Consider the following 26,133-nt stretch of genomic DNA (forward strand, 5'->3'; position numbering starts at 1 on the left):
ACTAGAGAAGACTAAAACAAACATTTTATCGTATTTATTTTTTTGACACTGATCTAAAACAATACGAGAGATTGGTTTTTGCTCTTCTTTCAAATTGTTTGGAATTTGCTTTTGATGACGTCATTCACCCCAGAATTACATTGCAGCATTCATTCTCACAGAAATCAGACAGAAAGTTCCTTTACAATCCTTACTCTGGCAAGTATAAACAATTACAAGGATACAAAAATAAGCAAAGAGTATAAAGTAATAAATTCGTTGCATAAAACTAAACAACGTACAAACAATTCATATTATAACATGTATTCTAACAACAATTTGACAGTTCCGTGTTGACAGCTCGCGGCAAGATGGCGGCCGTACAAAAATACAAAACACGAAATATCACAGGGAAATGTAAATAGGACTTAGGAATAAACTACGTACCTCAGCGTGTTTAGAGAGCTTACTTGGCAGGATGGCCACTGGCGATAATAAATAAAATAGTAGCACTAAGTTCCTTATGAATATTCCAACGTTTCCACCTCGAGAATGCACGGGCAGAAACTACGAAGTACCAGGATTAACATAAATTCCAGGCGGTAATCTTCGGTCATCCAAAGAAGTTTGTGTACTACAAAAACATTATCTATAGGCGTGCGCACAAATTATATGAAACATGTCAACACGAGACCAGTTGAAACTTTTGCAACCAATACAAGGCCGAGATTAAGCGAGTTACACACTATTCCCATGAACGTAAACTTTACTCGGTACGTAGTTATAAGTTATCTGTGTAGTCTAACTGTAAACCCATGCACTTAGTGTATAGCCTTAAAACTTAATGCTGCAACTTATACGAACAAACCGGTTAAGTTAAACGCTTAACTGTCAACACGACACTTCCCGCCTTAGACTGTACATTACATTAACTTAATCGTATTCGCATCAGCCCCTTTCCAACATATGTAAATATTACAAATTTTTATTCTTTTGTGACATAAAACATCGAAATTCAGTGCTTGCTATTTATAGAATAATTGATTTTATAATAATATTTAATTTTTTACGACATTTTTTATTACAATTATCACGTTCCGTAGCCATTTTCTGTCACTTTACTATGTTTTTAGCAAACATTTACATTTATTTTGACAAAAATCTCTTTTTAATATTGTGACTCGACCCCTAACAGACCTATATTAACTGAGCAATATTTCCGTACCTATCTAGTAAACATTTTACAAAGGAATTCTTGAGAGAAAACAAGCGCAGAACTTGAAACTCCAATTCCTTCTGTTATATTATATCCCATCCCCCTATGAAAAGATACTCGACATCAAATATAAACGTGATAACAGAAAACAGCGCGTTATTGCGAGTAAAACAGTACGGTCAAAGTGCTCTAAAAGCTTATTGGGCCTGACAAAAGGATTCAAGGCTCGAATTCCCAGCACCGTTGCAAAAGCTGTAACGGACCGTCGGACGGTGTAAACTCAAATATACATATTTGAAATGTGATGTTTTACTCTGTTTAGTCATGTTGCCCTGGTACTATTTTTGTGAATGCGACACATTTTGTTAAAGTTTTCGTTTTGCAACAGTTTTCCATTATGACGGGAGCTTAAAATGAAACAAACAAAAACAATTAAAATCTTACTCTCTTTTTAAATCATGATTATTTTAACCGTCACATATGTGAAAAATAAAATCAAAGCGGTAAATATAATTTTCTTTTTACGCACAGGTAAAAACATAACTGAAACGTATAACCAAGCGCCTCGCAGCCATTTTGTAATTTTTACATAAACGACAGAAATATAGCTACGGAATAATACAAATGTTTACACGCCAAAAGAGATTCGCATTTGATTGTACTATGTACCAGGCTTTCATAAATATTGGATGGTGAACGGAAATAAAAGATCGCTGAATGCTCCTTCGATTGTTCGTATTATGTATTTACAAGAATACAATTGATATGGACTCTTTGATGCTCCGTGTATAGTATGAAAAATGTATGTACGATACATATTCATAATTTGCTATTTGAATATTTTATCTGCGATGAAATGGAAACCGGCTACCTGAATGTTATTTCAAGATATAGTTGGGAGAAAAAGCGGAATGACAAATCACCCGCAGTAGTGATGTTTTTACTGTAAATGACGATTGCTGTCATCAAGCAAGTACTTTTAGAAGCACTAGGGGGTGTTTTCAGTAGCTTTTATGATTTTCAAGCTAACAACGTCTCAGTCCGTACATAATTGTGCTATTTACTGTTAGAAGAGACGTTTTACATCGCAAAGTGGTTTCGTAACGATCTGACAGAATCATAAGCTGAGAAAAAAACTTTTTTTTGTGCATAACCAACAACAACAGAAAATCCTTTTTTTAATTGAAAATTTTAACTTTCAATACTTAACTTTTTGTTCGGTGGCAAAATATTCTTAAGATTTTAATCGCGTCTTCTGCTTTTTCAAATTGGCGTGTAAACATAGTACGTGATAAAATTCATATCTAACTATTCTAGATGCTCGACACTTAAGCTGTTACCTACAGCTTCGATTAAACTTCACTCAAGGCACTGTATTTAGAAAATATATGTACTGAGATGCACGTCGCTAATATCAGTACTGTTGCTTCGAACGCTGCAGAATTTGAACCTGTGAACAAAGTAATTCCAGTCAGTTCATTGTGTGCTGCGGTTTGGGAATCTAGGTGAGTGGTCTTTGGCCGGTTGGAATGTGAATTACTGCAGGTAGACTTAATTAACTGCAGTCACTTATATAAATAGACTGTGCCCGAACTGTGAGCTTGTTAAGCAGGGCTGTTTTAGTCGTAGAAGCGAGATGCTGTTATGTACATTGTAGTGTGCTGTCTCGTTTTAACAGTAGCAACAGTCGTGTTTTATTGTAAGTGCGCAGGAAATGTTGATTTCGAACACGCCTGCTTAACGTAGGATGCATTTAATTAAAAATTCCAGTAGATACCCGTTGACACGATATCTATAAATCAATATCTTTCACCATCAGACACCAAAACATTCGCAGATCACATGCACAAGCTTCCTGTGCTTAATTGGTTCTGAGTCTCTTTGTGTGGAGTTTCAAACAATCGACGCCAATTCCTTCCGCACCAATAGAGTAAACATGACATAAAATAATTGTTATTCAAAATCTTTTATGCTGAAGGTGTGTCCGGTTTACTTGGTACTTGGTCCAAATCATCAATGAGTTCTTTTGATTTATATTCTTGTTAGCAACAAATCATTTGATTTGAATCGACATCACCAGGGTTTCCTTGTTCAATGATACGTAAAACATTCGGGCTATTAACTTTCTTTGATAATGGAGCAAACCATCCAACCAATAACAGATTTGTTATCGAATACAGAATTCAAGGTATACGAAAATCATGTGCGTTCATGTCGACACGTAAATGCCGCTACTCCATTGAGTGTCCATTTGAGCAAGAAATTGCACATGGCCCGGCAAAGCTCTTTGATATTGTCGAATTTAATGCCGAATCAAAAATGCCAACTATTATGTTCCATTAAAATGTAAAGTTATGAATTGTGCGTCGCAACTTCGCCAATAAAATTGCTAGGCCGCGTGAAAAGGCTGCCTCATTTCGTTATACAAATTCTTTTTTATTCCGATTTTATAATAAAGTACGCGTGACTGGATGAAAAAGAAGGATTTTTTGAGTGAAATTATTTTTGGGACCCTTTCTAATGTCTTTGTCAGAAAATTCTGGACTAACATTTTTTGTTTTATTTTCACCAGCATTATGGGATATATATCCTATATAGAACCACAAAGCATCTGTGTTATCATTTCTACACGACACAAGAATATTACTCAAAAACTAATTTAAACTGTATGTGCCAAACGTATTAACGATAAATAGGTAAACTCCAGTTGGCTTGGTATCTCACGAGTTCCCGAAATAGTTCGGAACCCATTCACCAACTCGAACAGACTCCAAAACTTATCGCTATCCGAGAGACCCTTTGGAAAATTAGACAAATAACCCTTACGAGAATTAAGTGGTTTTCAGAGAAATCCTGGAACGGAATGCAAGTCATCTCCGCGATGTCTTAATTACAACTACCAGGGCAGCATAGCTTGTTAATTAGTAGACAGATGGCATATGCATAAAGATATGGAAATTAGATGAGAGAAAACTTTTTAAAATTTAAATAAAATTAGAATTTGTGTAATGGGGTTTTCGTTATTTATACTGAGCAGTGCATGATGAAAATGAGAATTTCGTAGTGATTTTGTTGTCATTAAAACGAATAACAAGATTTAAATTGACAAGATTATAAATTAAGTTATGGAATATTATATTTATTTTACAAAAGAACGTTATGCGTTTAAAATTCTTGTTAATCAAAATTGTTTCAGTGAACTGAAAGTTACGGACGGCAGCTATTATTTTATACTAGCAATTATTATCTTAAATTAGTTAAAGGTCAATACTTAAACAGTGCCACATTTTTCCTTCAATAAAAACGAAAATTCTTGTTTTATTCAATTTTGGGATTTAACTTTAGTTTTAGCTGCCAAACTATGGCCGAGTTACAAACTACGTGCCTAGAAAGGGCAATTTCACCCAAATATTTTTTTGCTTTCAAAAGCAAATTTGAATATTGATTTTCTTTGCCACACGCATGACAGACATGTCCATTTAAAAGGATTATCCAATCGGAATAAAGAGAGAAAGGCGAAAAGTAATTTTCACAATCACAATTAATAGCTAAAGTGGAGGAAAAAATAGTTGTTTGTCATTCGTTTTATTTTAATTGTCATAGTGCTAAAGGATTTAAGAGGTTTGATTGCAGATATTATGAGGATTATGACATATTGAGCTTGCGAGCAGGATATGCCGGGACCACTTTTGAATCTATTCAATAATTTGTATTTACTTCATTTAGCTTATTAATTACTTAGTATTTACTTAGATGACAAGGTGTGACTATACTGAATCCTAACAATGAATTACCTGCAGCAGTAAACATAGACAAATGCGGTGACCTCGCGATCACGAGGGTTGCGTTCGTGACCCTCGTGTACGGAGGCCAGGTGGGTTGTGTGGCCTCACAGCGTAAGGCCATGAAACCCTTGACTGAGGAAACTCGCAGTCGTAGGGACCGCCAGCTCGACCGCAGCCCAAAGTTGTTGGCTGACGATACTTGAGTGTTGTTCACCATCCATGGCTCTGTCTGTTGGCAAAAGAGAAGAGCATGTATATAGGATAGCTACAATGAAGTAAAAAATAAAATACGTTTCATTAAAGAATGCCTGGAGATAGTTTTGGATTTCCTAATCGGACTTACGCCTACGAATAGTACTAAAATAGAACTAAACTGTGTACAACACATTTAGAAATACTTTAATATTATTTAGCCGTTGATCATGACGTATTTGGCGAGTAGGTACTGTAACCTACTAAAGAGACAAAAGTCGTCACGAGACCGTTTCTTTTAAACAATGACGTCATTTGCCATTCAGTCGGTCCACCCACTAACAGTAAAAGATAACATCTGATTTTTACGAGATAAATTATACAAACAATAAATTCATTCATTCAAAACAGAATTTTCAGCCAGTTACCGCAGCTGTGTTTTTTATTTTACACAATTATCAATGTGTTGTATTTTTGTTTTAAAATACAGTGAACGGTCCGTACTAACAAAGCTAGGTCAATTTACAACCCATTTAGACATGTTGAAAAATGAAGTACATTGACGTTGATGACGTATTTCTATTTATGACAGCGCTGTACGACTTCGCAATTTATAACCCGCATGATATCTCACGCTTGGTCTAAATAATCCACTTCCATTTTTCCATTATTGTTAATAGTCAAGAACTAATATTGGACTTACTTTTTCTGCTCTTCCATCTATGAACCACACGATGTTGGCGGGCGGCATCGCCGGCTGTGTCGTGCAATTCAGGATGACATCCTCGCCCAGCTGCACTGTGCCGGGCACGCCCATTATCACTGGGTCTTCTTTCAACGTTACTGCGTAGAAAAAAATAATATTTATTTCCGTCAGTGATAGCTATCATAACTTCCTCAGTGTCATGGCAGCCTAGTACTTTTTCGATGTGTAAATGGTTCAAATGTTGGCAGTTATTTTGTCCAAAACTGACTTAACTCAAAACGAACCATTTGTAGAACACAAAAGTGACACATTAACATACACAAAAATCTTTTCAAGTCAAGGTAAGTATGTTTTAAGGCCCAGTGGTCAGAAATGGAGCGCTGCGAATAAAAAACGGCTCTAAAATGCTGCAAAGGGTGCTGAGAATGTCGGCTATGTATTCAAAAGCACTTTTCTGCATTCACCAACATGAGCGGTCAAAAAATAAACAAAGTATACGAAGTTGAATAGAATGTGGAAGTAATGGTTGCTTCATTTGTGGTGAGATGTACATATAACACTACTTAATGAGGAGATTAATTTTAAAACCAGTATAATATGAATATGGAATTGAGTAATGATAAGTTGCTTTAGCTAGTACTCACGGATTGACGGAACAGCATAGAAAACCAATAATGAGTTCTAAACAAATATCTCCAAAGAATTTGACTGGCTTGTGTAGTGTACTGGTTGTTAGAGGCCCTGGCTTTTATACCGGATCATAGGTTGGATCCTCACCTAAGAAAATTTGTTTTTTTAATGGGTAATACTGTATCCTTACCTTAGTTTCAGGCTACGATGTGTGAAAGTAGTGGAATAACATTTTATTGTAGAGTCATGACAGGCAGCAAAAAGGTTAGGAACATAAGAACAAAAATCACGTGATAAGTCGTCAAAATTCAACTTACCAGCAACTGTTAAATTCTTGGTTTGCTTGACAACAGCGAACCTTGGGCCTTCAGTGGACACCTCACACGTGAACGAGAGCCTCGTGTTGTAGTTTCTAGGGAGCACCACACTGATGGTACAACTGTGAAGGTTGCAGTTACCCCGGGAGACACCACCCGCTGTGGAGTTGAAGGTTCTCGTTGGAGGCTGTTGAAAAAAAGAGGTATGTACAAAGACGGAAACGTCTGAGTCAAATTTGTGACACTGGTGTACGTAGAAATGAGTCTATCAATGACCGTATCCCAACCGTTGAATAACGTTGATTTTTGTATAATTTCTTAATCACAACAAGCGATATCGGTATCAAGAATTATCATCAGTGAAAATGTAAACTGTCTTGCTATACCGGTTCGAAAGACAGCAGAACCTCAGTAAAGATTAAATAAAGAAAAAATAATGATTTGTATTTTTTTAAATAGCTATTTTTCTTTGAGGCTCATATTCGGTATATCTTCTGCAAAATGTCGATCTTTTTTCTTAATAATTAATGCCGAATAAACCGATATTCATAGAAATTCAATCATGGTATGTGCATACCGCGATAATTAATACTAAAATAACCTAATAAAGTTTTCCAGTTACACATAATTAATATTAAAATTATTAGCATTGTTATCTATTTAGATAGAACGCGAAGGTTGTACTAATTATATCAGATCACATAATTAGTAGGTACCAACATAATTAACGCGTTACATTAATTAATTAACATCTAACAAATGAACGGTAATATTCTAAACAACTGTTCTTTCCCAATATTACGGTTAACGCACACCTACGTATTTTCGGCGATGTTTTTTTTTCATTAGGATCTCACATTTCTGCCATTAGAGCAATTTTCGAGGGATTTGTAATGCGATTTATTTTCCAAGCACTTTCGAGCTACTTAAAAGGTTTGGATACGTATGTACAACCTTTTTGGAATTGTATTTTATTTTTTCTTTGCTAATGGAATTTCTTGTGTGTGTGCGTGTTAAATGTCACCGGGCGCAGGTGATTGTGACGGATAGGTTTCGAGTTAATATACTGTATCCTGTTTCTGTACTCCAAAATATATATGTGTTTTACATGACATGCCTAAGTAGTTTCGTGTTTATTGTGTTTACTAATGAATACGTAGAAATTAAAAGTCAAAGTTTTGGGGTTCGTATTGTAATGAACACTGCACTTGGAAAAAACTGCCTCATCTTAATATTATAAAATCAATCTTTAAGAGAGAGCGATGGCCCTAAATGGCATTGCTTTTCGTTATTTCTTGTTTAAATATCAATGTGTCTGATCTGAGGATCTTCAATCAGCTCTTAAAGTAATACTGCAACAGTTGTAGAAGCAAAGTGGCACATTACGTGATGCCAAGTAGTGTCTCCCTTCCACAGCTGCGATAGTGATACTTTGGTGGTAATAGGCCATAGCATCGAATTTTATCCTATAATCTGTATCAAAGATCAATAACAAAGAACCCAAGAGCTTCACTCACCTGTTGTCCTGGTGTAAATCGGAATATCTCGTTGCTGCCCCTGTACCACTTGACGGAGTGCAGGTCCGGGTCGCCCGGCTCACTGACGTAGTGGCAGACCAGGCTGGCCTCCTGGTGCGGGTCCCCATACTGCGGCACCTCCAGGAACGTGATGTTGTGGGCCGTGGCAATCACTGCAGACAAGGGAAACGGAATTTTTAATTGGATAAGAGGTAAATTGAAAATCGCTTGGTCTACTTTTATTTTTCCGAATCGTCAATTTTGGATGTGCGGAAGAAAAATCGATTTTTCTATTTATAGTTAACTTTTATGTCAAACAGCAGTAACTTTATACGAAACGAAAACAATCTTGTTATCTTAATTGTTGGTAAACAATACAGTAATTGAAACTGATTAAATCTTTAAATACCATCAAATACACACGAGCAAAAGTTTACTCTTATACAGCTGCATATCAAACAGAAAATCTCTACACTGTCTTCGAACAAAGCAGTTAAGACTAATAAGGGCTCTAAATGTCATTTAAATATAGAAGAATAGCAAGGAGGCTCCGGTTCATAACATTACTTTCTATTAAACAAAACCAAGTTACAGAACCCATAGCTTTTTACGACATACTCGCAGCGACAGAGAAAATTACTACACAACAAGCAAGCAAAACCATTGAACAGATTCTGCTATTCCGATAACATTGTGCAATGTACAAGTTGCACTAACTTTGTAGGTTTTTGTAAAGCTTGTCCGCTGATTAAGAAGTTTCGAACTAATTTTGCACGATGTGCACAATATTGTGCAAAATGTTACAGGTTCAGTTAGCAACTGTTTGTTGTTCTGATATCGATTTGGAAGCGATATCTGTTTTGTTTTTGTTGTTGCTAGGTGTAAAAAGGAGCTGTTGATGAGAAATGATTATTTTTGTGTCATAACAATTGGGTATAAGATAAGAACCTAAGTCAGTGTACCAAATTTAATCTAAATTCGTTCAAGGGATTTTTGTGTGAAAGATGAACAAATATCTATACATCGTTTATTAAATTAGAAAGATTCAATACACATGTAGGTTAGTTTAGTTAGTAAACATAACCGTAGAAAACAGAATCCATAGAAAATTAAAATATTTGCAGTTTCAATTATGACGTATTTTTATGCTAACTATATGAAAATACTATCTATATCCCAGAATATTAAAGGGGGATACAAAAATAAAACTAGCGTACTAGTGTGCGCGCAAGTATGTACCAGGCGCACAGGAATGAAAGACAGTTAATCTTATTACTTTAGCACCTGTTCATGGTAATCTCAATTCAGCACAATCGCGTTGATATCGCACATGACGTGGCAACTATCGCTAAGCCTGTACTTAGCAGATTGCATGCTCAACGCTGAAAGCGCTAGATTCCAGAATTAGCATAATACCCCAATTTTGCTGTAGTATGCGATAGCTAACTAATTATAGTCGCGAGCAGAATAGGAAAGCGATTTAATAGCGCAGTTGACTGGTCGGTTTGGAACTTAAAGCAATTATACCTGGGACTGATTAGGTACAATACGATTTCCTTATTATTATTTTCTTTCAATTATCATCATCAGCTTAAACAATCAACTGCTAGGCATAAGCCTCGTATAATATGATCTGAGAAAAAATGGTACTTGATATAAGAAGTAATTTTAATTTCATTTTGTATTAAACTATCGATCTCATAATTGAACTGTTTTGTGAGACCCTGTCGATGCTTATAACTTTACCATCATCCCTTAGAAAAAATATCCCTGATCCCTATACTAATATTATGAAGCTGAAGGGTTTGTTTGTTTGTTTGAACGCGCTAATCTCAGGAAATACTGGATCAAATTGAAAAATTGAGAGAAAAAATTGTGTTCAATAGCCCATTCATCGAAGGAGGTTTAAGGCTATATAACATCACTCTGCAACTAATAGGTGCAAAGATACAATAGGAAATGTAGCAAAAACGGGGAAAAATATTCATCTTTAAGGGCTTACGTTCAAAACTTCCTAACTTATATCTTCTTGCCACGCAGATGAAGTCGCAGGCAACAGCTAGTTAATAATATTATTAAAATTGCACCTGGTATTAAGAAATAATTAGAATCCAATTTCACAGTCTAGTCTAGGGGTAGCGTGTCGATCTTTTGATTAAAAACATCGGCTCAGCAACGTATCAAATGAAACAACTACTGAAATTGGTTTCTATCAATCAATTACTCTACAATCGAACAAAAACAAATTCAAGAATCCAATTACTTCAGATATATAGGTCATTCAGCGTTTTTCGATTTAAAAACAATATTTATACAGAACTCATGGCTTTTTACTACATACATCGATTATTAAAACAATATTTTCTTCATTCTTTATTTCAGTTAATTATAAACTTACGTAATACTTTAATTTAACTTCTATACATTGATACAATTCGTTGTTTTTTTATGAAAATAGCAGCACCTTTTTGTACTATCATTATTTTTGTGTTCTGTTTTCTACTGCTTTGTAATAAACAAATGAACTATCTCCAAGAAAACTGACAAAATTTCCAAACTGAAATTTATGCTCATGTTTAAGCTTCAGGTGGTATAGAAAGTTCCAAGTTGACTTGCATTTTTGAAAAAACTCGTTAACACAACTAGTATACAATGAGCAAAGGTCTGCTTAAACAAGTTTAAAGACACTATCCTCTGCAACATGTAATAACTGCTACAAAAACTGAGCAAGGTCTGACAGCCCTAGGATCCTAGCCTTTAATTAACTGCGAAAAAAAACATTTCAAAAACAAAAAGTATTTATTTATCTGCCAACAAAATGTTTTAACCTCTGCAAACTAGTAACAGTACACAAAACAAAAAAGAATGAATGAAAGAGTGAACTGCACAAACGTTGCTTGTTCATTCACTCGTTCATCGGCGTTGTTTTGGAGTCACGCTCCGTACATTGAATATAGTTAATGTCAACTGACATGCAATAGGTACCGATTGAAATTCGAACAGGGAAAATAACAGGATTTTTTCTAGACCCTTATCATTCTGGCTATTTTTACAGTCTCTTTTGGTAGATATTGTGAGATAGTAGAAACAATTGTTTGAAAATGGCCGAACGAATCGTAGCAATATTTTTAAGTAATCTGTTGCGCTTTTCTGGTTAAACAACGAAACCAATGTTTATTAAACGAGCTTGGATTTTCAGAAAAGTATTTGCTACTTTGATTTTTGATTAACTACATCTACGGCCATATACACATAAAATCAGAATAAAAATGTCCCCTGTTCATTCGGTTTATTCGATAATTCAAAATTATTTAGTAAACAAATTAAAGTCCATTTGAAGTGAATCTATAAATGACACTTAAATATACATACGGATATGATGGACGAAAATTTGCATCAATTGGTACACAATAGCGGATTGCCGAGCGTCAGCTTTCATCTGAGGGCACGGCAGTGCCCCTGCCAAGTCTCGAGCAAAACGGGCACGGCCGTACCATCTTTTCTCGAAGCGATTCGCGGCTGTTTCGCCCCCCCTGTATCTTCGACGTGGACAAAGCTAGGAGTTTAGCTTTTCGGGGAATAATAGTAGGCATTAGAACAAGCTTAAGTTCGAAATTACATGCCAATTGAATTAATGGTTTAGGAGTTACGGTCGATCAAAGTTACACCATTTTGTCACTCACTGACTCACTGACTCACTGACTCACTGACAGATCATCAAAAATCTAAGGTACTTCTAGCAGACTTAGAAACTTCAAATTTTGCACCAAGATAGGTCCTTAGCCACATATAAAGGAAAAATTATAAAAACATTAAAAAATAATATGCCATAGAAAACAATTTTATATTTGCGGTTTGGCAAGAACATTATGTATGGATTTTGACTGCATTGTTAACTTTGTTCGTTGTTTAAGTACCTATTCAATTGGATGAATACATACATAGAATAGAAAAGAATAATATAAATGTAATACACAGACTATCATTAATACAAATTAATACATAAAATTCATAATTCATTAAATTAATAAAGCTAAAACTCCATTGTATTGCGATAAATATTGTATGCGCGCTCGATAGATGGCGTTGTACGTGTCTGAATCGCGCTATGGTTTCGTTACAAAGCGCAGTCTAAGTAGTACTTCAGAATATTTCGATAATTTTCATTTGATAGCGCCACCTGTCTATGAAAAACCATTTCGAAACTAAAAAATATTGTAGTGATAATTGATATTCGGAGAACTTTACGTGTTATTTAGTTTAGTTTAGCTATAGTTTGTAAGTTAGTAGATATATATATGCATATATATATAAGTTTAAGCTTGTTTACATTAGAAGTAACGAAGTCTCAGAGAAGAAACAAAAGAGATAGAGATAGAGAATGGGTTCTAAGCAAAGCAGTAGCTGAAGTCCTAGAAATTATGACACCTAAAAAAAAAGAAAGAAATACACTTACAAAAAATAAATGAGATCCCACCAAAAACATTAAATGTAAAAAAATGCCAAGTCTCTCGATGCAGTCTTTCCATCGTAAAAAGTTTTGAGATCTCATAGAAGCCAAGTCCTATTCAAAATATTTTGTAGTTATAAATCAACATTTAGTAATTGTATCAATAGTTTTCTTTATATTATAATTATAGTGACTTGGCAATGAGCACAAATTAAAAGCTGCTTGATGCCTGGAATTATGTGCAAATGTTACTGACGAGACCAGTGATCAGATTATTTGTTATGTGTGAATCATGATGGTCACTACCGACTACATGCTCCAATACAATAATTAAGAATACCTTACGGGCCATCGCTTTATGAAAGTAAATGAATCGAGAGTACACTAAGACTGACTGCCGTTGCCGAAATTCGGTTGGGACGACACGGATAAACCAAAAGAAAATTAATTTTGTGATATTAATGTTTACGCATGCGGTGTGTGTAACTTTCAACTCCTACAAATATGCCGTTTTATTTGTTTCTTCTTGTGCTCATTGCCAAGTCACTATAATTATAATATAAAGAAAACTATTGATACAATTACTAAATGTTGATTTATAACTACAAAATATTTTGAATAGGACTTGGCTTCTATGAGATCTCAAAACTTTTTACGATGGAAAGACTGCATCGAGAGACTTGGCATTTTTTTACATTTAATGTTTTTGGTGGGATACATTTTTATGTTATTAGATCAAATTGACTTCATGACTGACATTCGAGTCATGTCAGATTTCGCATCATTTGACTAGATTTTTTCTACATCTGCTGGTATCGACACTGAAATTAAATTAAATGATTTAATCTCAGGTAAAAATAGAATACGGATGAGTTATAGAAACAAGAAACCGGATAATCGTGTGATATTATGGGGCAAAATATCGCATGTGAAACCATCGCGTGGGACAAAACATTTTGTGTGTCCCCTGACCCTCGAATGTCTTCGTGTCTTGTGCATGTGACTTGGATGTGAGTGAAATAGCCCGCAACACAAGAATTTAACTCATTAATGTGAGAGTTCTTCTTTATGTTTTAATTTAATGTTAAGATTGACTCGTTCACGCAGTCATCTCACAGGTTTTTTTGTGAATAAAGAAGTAAAAACATATTAGTAAAGTGAATAGTTATGACTTGTCTTTGCAAGCATGAATATACAAAAGTTAAACGTTCCAACTCAAGAGCATAACAACACCTTTTTTTCGCTCAACTTACTTTAAAAAGATAGTGCCCCTTTCTGTTATAAAGTAGTTCTGAACAAAATATAATTAAAACAAAACGATCCAAGTTCTTTACAACTACGTACCAGGGGAGCATACAAACAGTGAATACAAATTAATTTATGAGATTCAAGGAGCAGTGTTCTTATCAAATGGACTCGTAAAAATTTCCTTTGCTAATATTCTTATGCTGATAAATCTATTTGTTTGCTTGACTGTGTACGGATGAACGTAAGTTCTGTGTGTTGGAGAGAAGTAAGGTTTTATTGTTAGCGTAATAGTGCCCAGCCCTCGACTGTGTTTCTATAGGAATTCATTGCTCTATTTTTTTGTATTTATTTTCATGACGTACATATTCTAAACGTCAAAGTAATCTTGAAGATCTAAGAGCAAGTTTGATTCTAATATAAGCAAGTACCAGTGAACATTTTCAAGTTTTAGAGATGTACCCTCTTAAATATTTTAAGAACTTATTGACAAACAGCAAAAACAATGTATTGAGATAACCTCTGATAAATTTGAAACCCTTAATAACGGAAAATTTTATCTTTGTGTTGCTTGGCAGTCCACAAACCAGCTTTATTTTATCGTATATCATTGTCTAGTCATTTATTTTTAGTTATTATATACAACAAGTAAAAGATAATCCAAATAAAATCCTACCATAACAGATATACCCACATAACTAATGTTGACATATTATTAACAAAACAAATTCTATTTTATGTAACTTTGAACGCAATTAACCGTATCTAGTAAATAATTATTAAATATTTTCAACGTTGTAAATAAATAACAGTTATAATACAACTATTAATCGATTACAACTTTAATAATAACTCATTCATTATTGTAGCTGCTATTTTGAAGCTAGTTTTTGACGTTATGCTGATGCAGCAAGATTTAATCTGCCACAAAACTAATTTGAACGTATACGCTATAGTGTAGTTTCAATCTCACTACGAAATGGACTACGACTATTTGCTATGAAACCTCTCGCTATGGTTTGTCTAAAGCGTAATCATTTATGAATCAAGTAAGAATCAAATTTGGTCAAGCAATAAAATATTTGCAAAGATAGGTACTTGGATGAAAGAAATGCAAAGAAAATATTTTTTTTCGTAAATCGAATTCGTATTATTTTTTCTTCTCCAACATTCAATCAATCAATCAGCCAATCATAGTCCACTGCTGGACATAGGCCTCTCCCAATTTACGCCACAACACCCGGTCCTCCGTCTTCCGCATCCGGAATTCTCTAACATTAATTATTTTTATATGATTTGGTTACAAGTGGACTATGAGAAAGCACTTTGTTTGACGTTCAAAAGTGCCATATACTGGTCTAATTGGAATAAAAAAAATGACTTTGACTTTACTACAACCTACTTGCAAGACAAAAAACTACAAACGAATATTTTCTTAAAATCATAACTGTGTATTCTAAAACCATCTTTTAAATATCAAAAGTTTTCATTGCTTCATTGTGCATTCACTGAGTGTAGTCCTCTGGTTTCAAGTAAGGCAGGTTTAGGGTCGTAACCTAATTACTAAGGGAAACCAAACTGATCTCCTGCAGCAAGCTCACAGCTTGTCTCCACAATATTACTGTTACTGATAGTCCAATGACACTTAGTTATATTCAGTGGGGAGATATCGATAACTGTTCTGTAGTTTGTAATAAGATATTTGAGCAAATGTTTTAAGAAAAATATGAAATGTTTTTGTTTGGTTAAGATTTTTTTTCTTCTTAGAAAACAATTCAGTAAGTAATAAAATCCTTGTGTCTTGAACAGTTTCACAAGCATTCAAGTCACATGCACAAAGACACCCAGACTCCGGATGCTTGTCTTACATGCGGTCAAAATTGTTCAACACACAAAATTTAAATTTGTACCTACATTCATTTGCTAGTATTTCTTGTTATCTGCTACAAAGATTAGAAACACTCGACTATTTTTAATATTTTTATCACATTAAAATCATTATAACGAACATAAAAACACTTCACCACCAAATGGTATACTGCGTGTGTATTCACGGGTCTCTCATAACTAACGGGAACATTTCCAAGCAATTACCAAACTCTAAGAAAATGATGATGATTTATTATGACCATCACATCCCTCGTTACAGGGAAGATTACCGCCTATGACTACACGACGTAATTCCACTCTCTCAAGCATAATTTATGAATATTTTATACAGTAATGTTCTTTGTTAAAAGGCACGAAGGTACTTGATAACTTTTCTTAAGTCGCACATAAATTATTAACAAAGGTTAAGCAGAGGGATAAGTGGGTATACTCGAAGGAGAGACGAAAATTCTCTGATGAAATTTTCATTATAACGTAGGAAGCACTAATCGTACACCTCTGATCATCGGGAACACTGTCATGTTTCACAGCTTAAGAGTGATACGGTAATGAAAGCAAACAAGCATATTATTGATCCAAAAATATTCAAAGAAAGCTTACGATAAAAAGCATACTACAAATAGGGATGATGTAAAATTTTTTTTCAGTATTCGTCTATTATTTTTATCTATGTATTTTTCAATTTGTCAAAACATAAATTGTTCAAATTACAGTGAATGCTACTTACGTGTGACGTAACAATTGTGTATAAATGTTACGAATTCATTACGTCACAAACTCTTTTTCTGAAACTTTAAAGCAGTTTGCCTTCGTCAGATTAAATTTTCAGGAAAATAGCCTCTCTAATATATTTCAATTATCTACCTGAGGGTCTAAATAGGCTTTTTCTTTTCCTCTAATCCCTAATATCCTTAAATAACTTTGGTGCAGTACATACTGCATTCTATTATTCCTTGCAATGTATTTATACACAGTTTAAAAATAAATAATTCGAGAAGCTAAAATAACGGTCCAGTTTTAGCTTGAACATCAAAAAAGGGTCACTTCTGCCCACTGACCTGCCTTTGATCTTAAGTGCGTGAAATAAATGAATCTTGTTCATTGACTAAGTGACATCCTTGGTCCATTTTCGTACATTTAAGGCTTACAACTAGGGTTGTGTATTAATAGGTAAGGCCTTCTATACTTAGAACTAATGTACGTGGGAGAGTCGTATACAAAAACAGTCAAGTGCGAGTCGGACTGGTGGTACCTACTGGTAAAGGTTCCGTATTTTGTTCGGATAGGTAAAAACGGAACCCCAATACTTAGTACTGCTGTGTGTCCGTTTGTCACCAGGCTATATGTAATGAACTGTGATATCAAGACAGTTTCATAAAATTGCTTCTATATAAATCATTAAATAAATAACAAATACTTAAAATAAAGATTGAGGCTTAGCAACAGATGTTATGGTCATAAATTTGTTGGTTCGTGTCAAAAAAAAATGATGGTTTTATTAAAATATAGCGTCTAGAGTCTGAATCGCACTTGACCGATTACTTAGGATTATGGTAGCGTCTAAAAATATCTCAATTTCCAAAATGGCGCCGACACCTTAAAAAAAAGTTTGGGGAAGGAGGCCCTATTTACTTTCAACCAACATTCAAATGTCTAGTAACATTATCTGGGCCCCTACTTTATACGTTTTCAACATACTCGAGTAAGTTTTTTACCAAGTGTGGGTGTTTCTAGACATAACTTGATTTACACTGAATACGGTATCGTTAATATGAGAAATTGTGAGGCTTCAACAAAGAATCCTTTATTCCTTTTCGTGGAAAATTATGATAACGTTGTTTAAACATGATTAAAAAGAAACGTTGTCAAGGTCAAGTTTAAGACTTCCAGACCCTTTGTTTATATAGCTGAAGCTTATTCAGTAAGGAAAATTGAGAAAATTATATGAAAATCTTAGAAAGTAATTTTAAAGATTTAATTTTCTTTAGTGTACAGATACTGGTAACCTGTTTTTGCCTTTCTGTGTAATATAATCGAGGGGAACATATATATGCGTTTTCTATAATTTGCCATCTTTTTTACTTAATAAATAATAATATGCTGTCACTTCTGCATTTTCCTTAAACTGGTTTGTATTCTTCGATCTAGCTCTTCTTGTATTACATTAATTAGTAAGGAACAGTAAAAATAAGTGAAAGTGCATAGTAGGTCTGTATAAATCCTGGTTATAAACTATCTGTGTACATGTTTCGTCTAAATCCGTTCAGTGGTTTTTTAAGAGGAAAAGAGGAACAAACATCCGTACATACAAATTTCGCGTTTCTAATATTAGTAGGATCAGTTGACCTTTTATTTTTTCGCACCTTTCCTCCGCACAATTTAAAAAAAACCTTAGCTAACTTTCTCTAAGTCGTCTTATAACACCAAGCTAATAAATAGCGATACAGGAAAACGTTAAAGTATTCAGTCAACAATAAACTATTTATAAAGTCGAGCCATTTATAAAGTACTTTATACAAGAAAGCAAAATGGCGATTTGAGTCCAGCCGTCATTATGAACCACTTAAGGCTGCATTCTGCTAAGCTGTGGCTTCTTGTACACTGTAGAGTGCAATGGACTCTGATAAAAAGACATTAAACAGAGCTTCTTAAGATATGTTTCTGTTGTTTCCTCCACATATCTAAAGTTGAAGCGACTTTTAGGAAGATTATTACTATTTATAGATATATTCCGAATTATTTTTTATCAAATTCAAATTATATTGCTCTTTCATATTTCAATTCACTAAACACTTACTAACTAATAAACTAATAACTATTGTTGGCTATCCAAAACAGAATCATTTATAATAATAATATACATTTCTTTACATCAAAGTAGTGGTACCAAGGAAATTTATTGACCACCTAAAAAAAATATTGACTTCCTCGCTTGAAGGCCAATTATAATTGTTAAGAACCAAACCCAATTAATTCGTAATTGTATCGGAAATGACTGTTATCGTCATTTAAGTGACTATCAGAGTTATATCAAAACACGTGACAAAAATAATCCATAAAACAAAAGAGGGCTTTGAAAAGAACGACTTTAGAAACCGTCATGACTTCACGACACCCGAGTGGGTGAGATCACCACGCCAAACCCTCTGGGCCTGACGTGTCGCGGTTTCCATCCCCTCGTAAGAAAAACTTTTGTGTGATCTACTAATGCTTGTCCTGAGTCTAGGTGGCTTTGTGCATGTGCATTATAAACTAATAATTTATGTCTATCTATACACATTCTTCTGGTAGTCTGTAAAATAGCTATATCATGATATGCTAATAAATACGAATTGGAATGATTGATGTTTGTCGGATCGGAGGTAACAGATGTAAACGATACGCTCGTTAATTAAAGTAATTGAATATTATTAGGTATTGATAGGTAGCGAGATGAAATAACTCATCGGTAATTATAACTAGGGTTAATAGTTTGTTTAGATGGAGTATTTTTATGAAACATATGAAAATTGCTTGGATATTAGCTATTTTTACTTGTATCACATACTATAATATGGATACTTATAATCTTTTAAAATTTGATATGGATTCAGAATTTATCGAAACCAAAATACGTGGCTTTTTTTGTTTTATCTTAGTAAATATTATTTCAACAGTAAATCGGACACAGAACTTTTTTTTCTCAATGATCTATGTTGCATTAAAGCTAAGCCAACACCAACATAGTTGGGAAAAGGCTAGGCCCATGATGACCCAGCCCATAACTAAATATTTATTTTAATTCAGTTTCATAACATTTTTAATGAAAACTCATTGATATCAACCATCCCTTAACTCCATACAATTTGAATTTAGAACTTCTAAATCTGCTTTTAAAACTCTATATTTAAGTTTAAAAAATAAACCGCTCAACAAGAACAACTATTTGGGTTCCCCATAATGGCTGGTCTCGGCTCTCAATTGTTTACTGACAAAAACTTATGTAATTAATGATTCATTACGAACCAACTCCGCCAATTGTGGTTCACTGTGGCTCCAACGCTTTTAATGTTTTCAAGTTTTGTTTACGTCGAACTAGTGTAGCCTTTATAGTTTGAAAAGTAGAGTTCAGTAGTGACGGGGTGTGGAAGATATTCTTAAACGTGTTCGACTGTTAGTCTTAGAACAATAAATTAAATTGAATATTAAAATACTTGTTTTACTACAATTTGATACGTAGAACAAAATTTGTTCTACGTAGATGACAATTCTTTCATAAATTTCGTTTCGATTTAAGAATAATGTAAAGTCATTGACTTATTAGTATAAATAGATTATAGTATTAGCCTATATGCTCACGCTACTGAGCTCTGGCCTCTTACCATATGTAAAAGATTGATCACCATGCTAGCACGCCGCCTGTTGGCAATTTAAGGTTTCAATATTTGGTATCCAGGTTTTCTCACGAGGTTTTACTTTATCAGTGGTATGTTAGAATAGTTACGATTAAGTCATTTTTATAGAATTACTCAAAAATTACTAGGTACACGTTACATATATTTGTATGTCGTAAATTAGTGTACGAAGACTTTCATGTTCATTTTCAGACAAAACATTTATTACAATAACTACGAAAACAAAAACCAACGCCGCCAACCCGCCGTACCCAAATGGCAATGAGACATTCCAAGCATAAATTGCGGAAGCATACGATAAGGCAAACTGACCATTGGTTATGTCACCCACTATATTAATGCTATCTACGTGCCGATAGCTCCCACTTGTAATATATAGCTCCTAGAAACTGCTAATATCCTGGTAACTCGTATTGTCTGCTCAAAGAATTCCTAACAAAGTTGGGAATAAAGTTATGTAAGATTGTACGCCTTGATACCACTTAAATAAATAGTCACGCGTCAAAACTTCTTAGTTTTTTATGTCTTCGTGAGATTTGTTTTAAATAAGTTTTCGGTAGTGTTATTTGGGTAATTTTGTGTAGGTTGGAAAAAATATTTAATGACTAATTATCTTTAGATAGGTACTAGGTCCACATAAAGTATAAAGTTATTCTACGATGAAATTTTTTTAGGCCTCATCATGAGTACTTTGAGTATTAAAAAATAAATTTATCCATAAAAATCAGAATCCCTAAAACTGAAATAATTAGTGCAAAATGATAATTTAACATCAATCTTTTATTAATCATAAAAGTTCCAGAATATTGTTAACTTGTATTTCTAATCATCAAAACAATACTGAAAACCCTTTAACAATTGAAAACCAATACAAATGCCACTTGCATCGTTCTTGAGTGTTCATCTTCTGAATCGTATTCATGGAACAGTTCTCGGGGGAAACGTTATTGGCCGGTGTTACAGTTTATAGGGAATATTCTGCAAATCGCATTACTAAGGAGCTCTCCAGCCAAGTTTAGAAACCTGACGAGTTAAACAAGAGTACTAAATATAAAATACGTTGCATCGTATTCAATGTACGATCGAATAGGAGTGGAGTGGCGCAGAGGTAGTATTAATAATGTAATATCATTGCCGCGTATCTTAAAGTGCAGTGAAGATAGTAAAGATGATACCGACAATTAAATCAAATTGATGAATGATGCACTAGCAAAATATATCTAATAAATAAAATAAAAATATCACAGGCAATTTTAATTCTCAATTAAAAGTCCAGGGAATAACCCTCACTTAAGCTTATTATAAATATTTATAAAACTTATCCAAAGTTCTAAAAAAACTAAAACAATCTACTCAGTTATATCTACTTCGAAAAATATAATTGATGATATGATAGGAGTATCGGCAACGCAAATGTTCAGAAATCAGTTTCAAAAAGCATTAATCTACGCATTATATATGCAAGCGAGCATTCAGCCAATAAGGATGGTAGTTATTATCGAATCACCCGGAGATTCGAGCCGCCTAAGTGAATAAATGGCGGCGATGCATCCCCCTTGCGTGACGAAATAGGTCAGTACACGCATGAGTGCGTCTTGATTGACAATGCGTAAACATATGAACGATGAGATGGAAATACTTGTATTGATTTGTAAGCTGTCACTCCCTCACTGTCTGTTCACTTGACAGGTGTCAGCTGTGACCACAGATAAGTGAGAATTACTCTCGGATGTGATTGCATTATGTATTAGATTAGAACGCGCGAACGAGATTCAATTATATGAATTTGTTGAGTATTTTGAGCAAATAATGTTGGTGTTAAGTATGGTTTTGTAAAAACGTTGATGGTATGTAAAATAAAGGTTTTATGAGGTATTTAGATAGTACATAACGTAAAGACAATTTATAATTTTTGTTGAAGAAGAAACGGCTGAATCGATGTGGCTTATTAAGTCTTGAAAGACTCGTAGAAGTTTTGGGAAGGTGTAGAAAAATGGAAAAATTGAGGAAAAAAATATCATTTTTCTATGAAAAATAGTCTAACTAATTTCGTGTCATACTTTTTAATACATGTAAACTTTTCTAAAAATATTGGAATCATTTGATAACGAGCACCAGTTAGACCAAATCGGACTCCGATATCATTTTTATTGAAAAACTCGACATGTACCCTGATTCCTCTAATAAAAATAGTAAAATCACACCAATTTACATCAAGCGTATCGAAAATTAATTTTATTTGTAAATTTTAATCTATGGAAACAGATTTAGAATCGATCTTGAAATTCAAATATTTCTCCAAAATTTAAATCTTGTTTCATTTGAAGTAGCAAGCAAACTTTATTCAATCAATCTTAAAATCATATCAAACACCAATCAATTCGATGGCACTTGTGATCTGTTAGTGGAAGATCATTCTGAGGTCAAAATCTACGAGAATTCAGGCCATCTTACCTTCAAGGAGGTAAGCTAAATTGGGCATTAAGGTCCTTAACCCATAGATAAAATAGTTCAAAATCAACTGACGAAACCGAAATTGTCATACAATTAAGAATTGGAGTTTCCTTCATCGAAATATATTATTGAGATGAAGTAAATTGAGTTCAAATTGAACCTTTAATCCTATCCTTTACTTAAGTACCCAAAATTCTTGTTCCTAAGTATTAGTTTCAAGTGTTCGAAGTAACGTTGAATTGAATAGACTTCTTGTTACTAACTTCGTAATGGTACTTAAAGTACCTAAATGAGGTGTTACTGGTGGAACTGTTGGAAACTGTATTACCACAGCGATGTGGCCAATTAGTTATTGGGGTTAAGAAAAGAAGTTTGAAATGGATGGATGACGTCATTTCTGCTGTAGGTTCATGAACCTTCTATGATGGGTAATAGGGTAGATATCTTTAATCTTTGGTATTATTTAAGTCGTTACAGTCCACAACCAGTCTTGCTATGGTCTGCCATTACTCTGTAAAATGGCTTAGATGAGCCCTATACCTCAATAGCATGACGGGCAGTCACTAAATGTAAAATACGGTATTCTGTTTGAACTCCAAAAGAATGGAAACCGATCCCAAATGAAAAGAAAAAGTTATTACTACGGTTGCCATATTTCGGCAAGTTTTCATATTGCAAATTACCATGTTTTTTCTAAGTCAAAATAATCAGAATTTGTCATGATATGCTTACAATCTATCTCAAGTCTATGTGCCTGCATTTGTTTCACGTGTTTAACAAAGCGTACAATAATATACCTCTGATAGTACATTACACATAGTCATCGTATATTAATTTAAATGAAGGCCCACCCTGAAAACGTTATGAAAGTCTGAAAACTTCATAAAAGTTCTAAACTGCTCTTATTAAACCAGAGACTTCTGAAAGTAATGAAGTCAGTTAAGCTTTCATTGAACAACGGAAAAGGCACAAGAGAGATGAAAAAAACTCGTCGCAATTTGTATTGTAAGATTTCATTTTTTTCGATTGATCTAGTTTTTTTTTTGTATATTTATATAATTAAAACAACGTGTTAATTTCGTTAATCATTTAACCTTTCGCTTTTATTTGAAACTAATTATTTTCTGAAGATATTTCACTTGGATGTCGAGACAAATTTTCCACTTACACTGAATTATTAGGACTACTAGCCGTTGCTCGCGAGCCCGCCCGCTACAAAGCGAAATTGGTCCCTCGAAAATATGAAATCTTGATAAATAATATCTTATATGCTAATCCAGGTTATAAACTATCTGTAAACCAAGTTTAGTTAAAACCATTCAGTGGTTTTTGCTAATCTCTAGATAGCGAATGAGACTAAAAAGTTAAGTTCTAATCCAAGAGTTCATCAATAAATTTGATTTCATAATCATATGAAATCAAAATTAATGATGATAAAATATTTTATTTAAGACTTTGTTTAATGAGCATCGTGATAAGCAACGGTATTCAGTATAAACTCTACCGCGCATGAGCACATCAACATTGATAGCGCCCTTATTTCAATGTAGTAAGGTATAGTTTACAATTTTTGTTATACTACTCCTAGTTTAAACTAAGCGACGGTATGCACGCCTCAAAAATACTTTACGCTAATGACTGATGGTCAAGTGGTAAAAAGGGCGTTAAAAATAATGTAAATCTTTCGTCATCGTCTATCGGATCACACAAGACACATCCTAGACACACTATATTATCATCTCCACATTATTTATGCTCATTTATTAACAAAATCTTCCAGGATATCCAGATTAACATTCCGTATTCATTACAGAGCTCTCCTCTCATTAGGAAGCGCATTCGTCACGCTCACTCATCTTCTGTACCCACCTACCCGGTCAATTCGTTCGTTCAACTATGATTACGAATAAAGTGTGGAAGGATGTTTGATAATGACTAGTTTTAATATAATTTTTTTAGACACGCCTGTAACGGGCTGTGGGTATTTTGAAATCAACGTTCTGAAAACAGGAGCAATTTTTAGGGCCAGAAAAAACAATATTCCAAAATCTATTCAAATATATAATATCGTAGCGACAAACAATTTTCTTCCAACAAACTTACGCTGATTACTTGGCGTATAAATTCTGAAGCCAACCAAATATATTTTTTATATAACGGAAACCCTTTTCCTCATCGCAATTTTATGACTACGAATCTGGTATATAAGACTTTCCTTGTAACTTGTTTACAGGCTTATATTCCGAGGAAATATGCAAAAAGAAATAATAAGTTGTGTTATTTTAGGTCAAATTGAAATAACCGAAAAAAACTTACCCACAAAAAGTCCAAAAACTAGAAGTACTGGCATATTGAAAACTAAAAACTAAATATCCGTAACACAGCAAAAACTTTTTCCTTCACTGTACATTTCACATTTTTACTCAAACATTATTCCATTTTATCACCAACCTAACTTTTAATTACTCGCAACACATACGAAGCCATCAGCCGATTTCAGTACGCACGATATCCACGAAAATATTTTATTCGCAACGAGATCGACTGCGAAATGCTAGACGTCGAGACGTGCGAATGGCCCGGATGCCTCCAGCCGACTGCGGCACAGCATCCAGTCCTGCACCTCCCCTGCCCTCCTCAAATTTCCTCCTTCTCACCCCTCACGCGCCCTTATCGCGATCTCGTAATTAGATAAATGTCATTGCTTTTGTCTGTGTTTTTTTTGCTCTTTCTCCGACGAATTTTGTCGGCCGATGTAATTGACTCCGCGTCGTTTGAGTCGCTCATTTACGTAAATGCTGTTTGTCTTGTACAGGCTGTGTGCTTATGTGTGTGTATATACATCAGTTCGGCGCGAAAATATGTCTCGCCCGTATTGCTACTAGTTTATGAGGCTTCCGTCTCACAACTCGCAGTTTCCACCCACTTCAGATTTGTTTTTACTGTCATATTTTTTTTGACAGTCTACGACGTTGGTCGCCTTTCGTTTCTGATTGTTCTTTAAGTTTCTGAGCATTTGTTGGCAACTCTTGAATTACATTATTTATGAGTTTGAGTAGAAAAACTACTTTTACTTGTATAAAAACAAGAACTTTCGAAAAAGAAGACTAGTTCCAGTTATTCAACGGTTCGCTTGTAGTCCATTTAAAATTTGGACAAAAGTTAGATACAAGGTAAAATACGAGATTTTTGGTAAAAGTCCTTTAAAGGATATTTTTAAAAATCGTGCTCATAATTAACACCGATAAAGTTATATTTTTTTTGAAATCTGAAACCTACACAAACACTGTAATAAACGTACATTCTTATGTACGTTTATTACAGTGCAACAGAAGATCCAAACATCGTTAAAACCTTG

General features: G+C 34.2%; 1 protein-coding gene across 1 annotated transcript; it reads right to left on the minus strand.

Moving 5' to 3' along the window:
* On the minus strand, positions 1-25,905 carry LOC113495208. Its single transcript, XM_026873826.1, has 6 exons — positions 25,092-25,905; positions 8,343-8,515; positions 6,826-7,012; positions 5,876-6,015; positions 4,990-5,209; positions 1-2,645 (listed from the first exon to the last, which is right to left on the minus strand). The coding sequence occupies exons 1-6, from the start codon at positions 25,123-25,125 to the stop codon at positions 2,548-2,550; spliced, it is 852 nt and encodes a 283-aa protein (XP_026729627.1). The 5' UTR covers positions 25,126-25,905; the 3' UTR covers positions 1-2,547.
* Positions 25,906-26,133: the final 228 nt, after the last annotated feature.

This window comes from Trichoplusia ni, chromosome 6 (assembly GCF_003590095.1).
Source record: "Trichoplusia ni isolate ovarian cell line Hi5 chromosome 6, tn1, whole genome shotgun sequence".
Lineage (NCBI taxonomy): Eukaryota > Metazoa > Arthropoda > Insecta > Lepidoptera > Noctuidae > Trichoplusia > Trichoplusia ni.

Bases quoted from the DNA above. Each gene is read 5' to 3' on its own strand.
- LOC113495208 (XM_026873826.1), bottom strand. From the start codon at position 25,125: ATGCCAGTACTTCTAGTTTTTGGACTTTTTGTGG. The intron at 6,016-6,825 runs GTAAGTTGAATT...TTTTCTACGCAG, and splicing joins CAAGAATTTAACAGTTGCTG to TAACGTTGAAAGAAGACCCA. The intron at 2,646-4,989 runs GTAATTCATTGT...CTTTGTTCACAG, and splicing joins GTCTATGTTTACTGCTGCAG to GTTCAAATTCTGCAGCGTTC.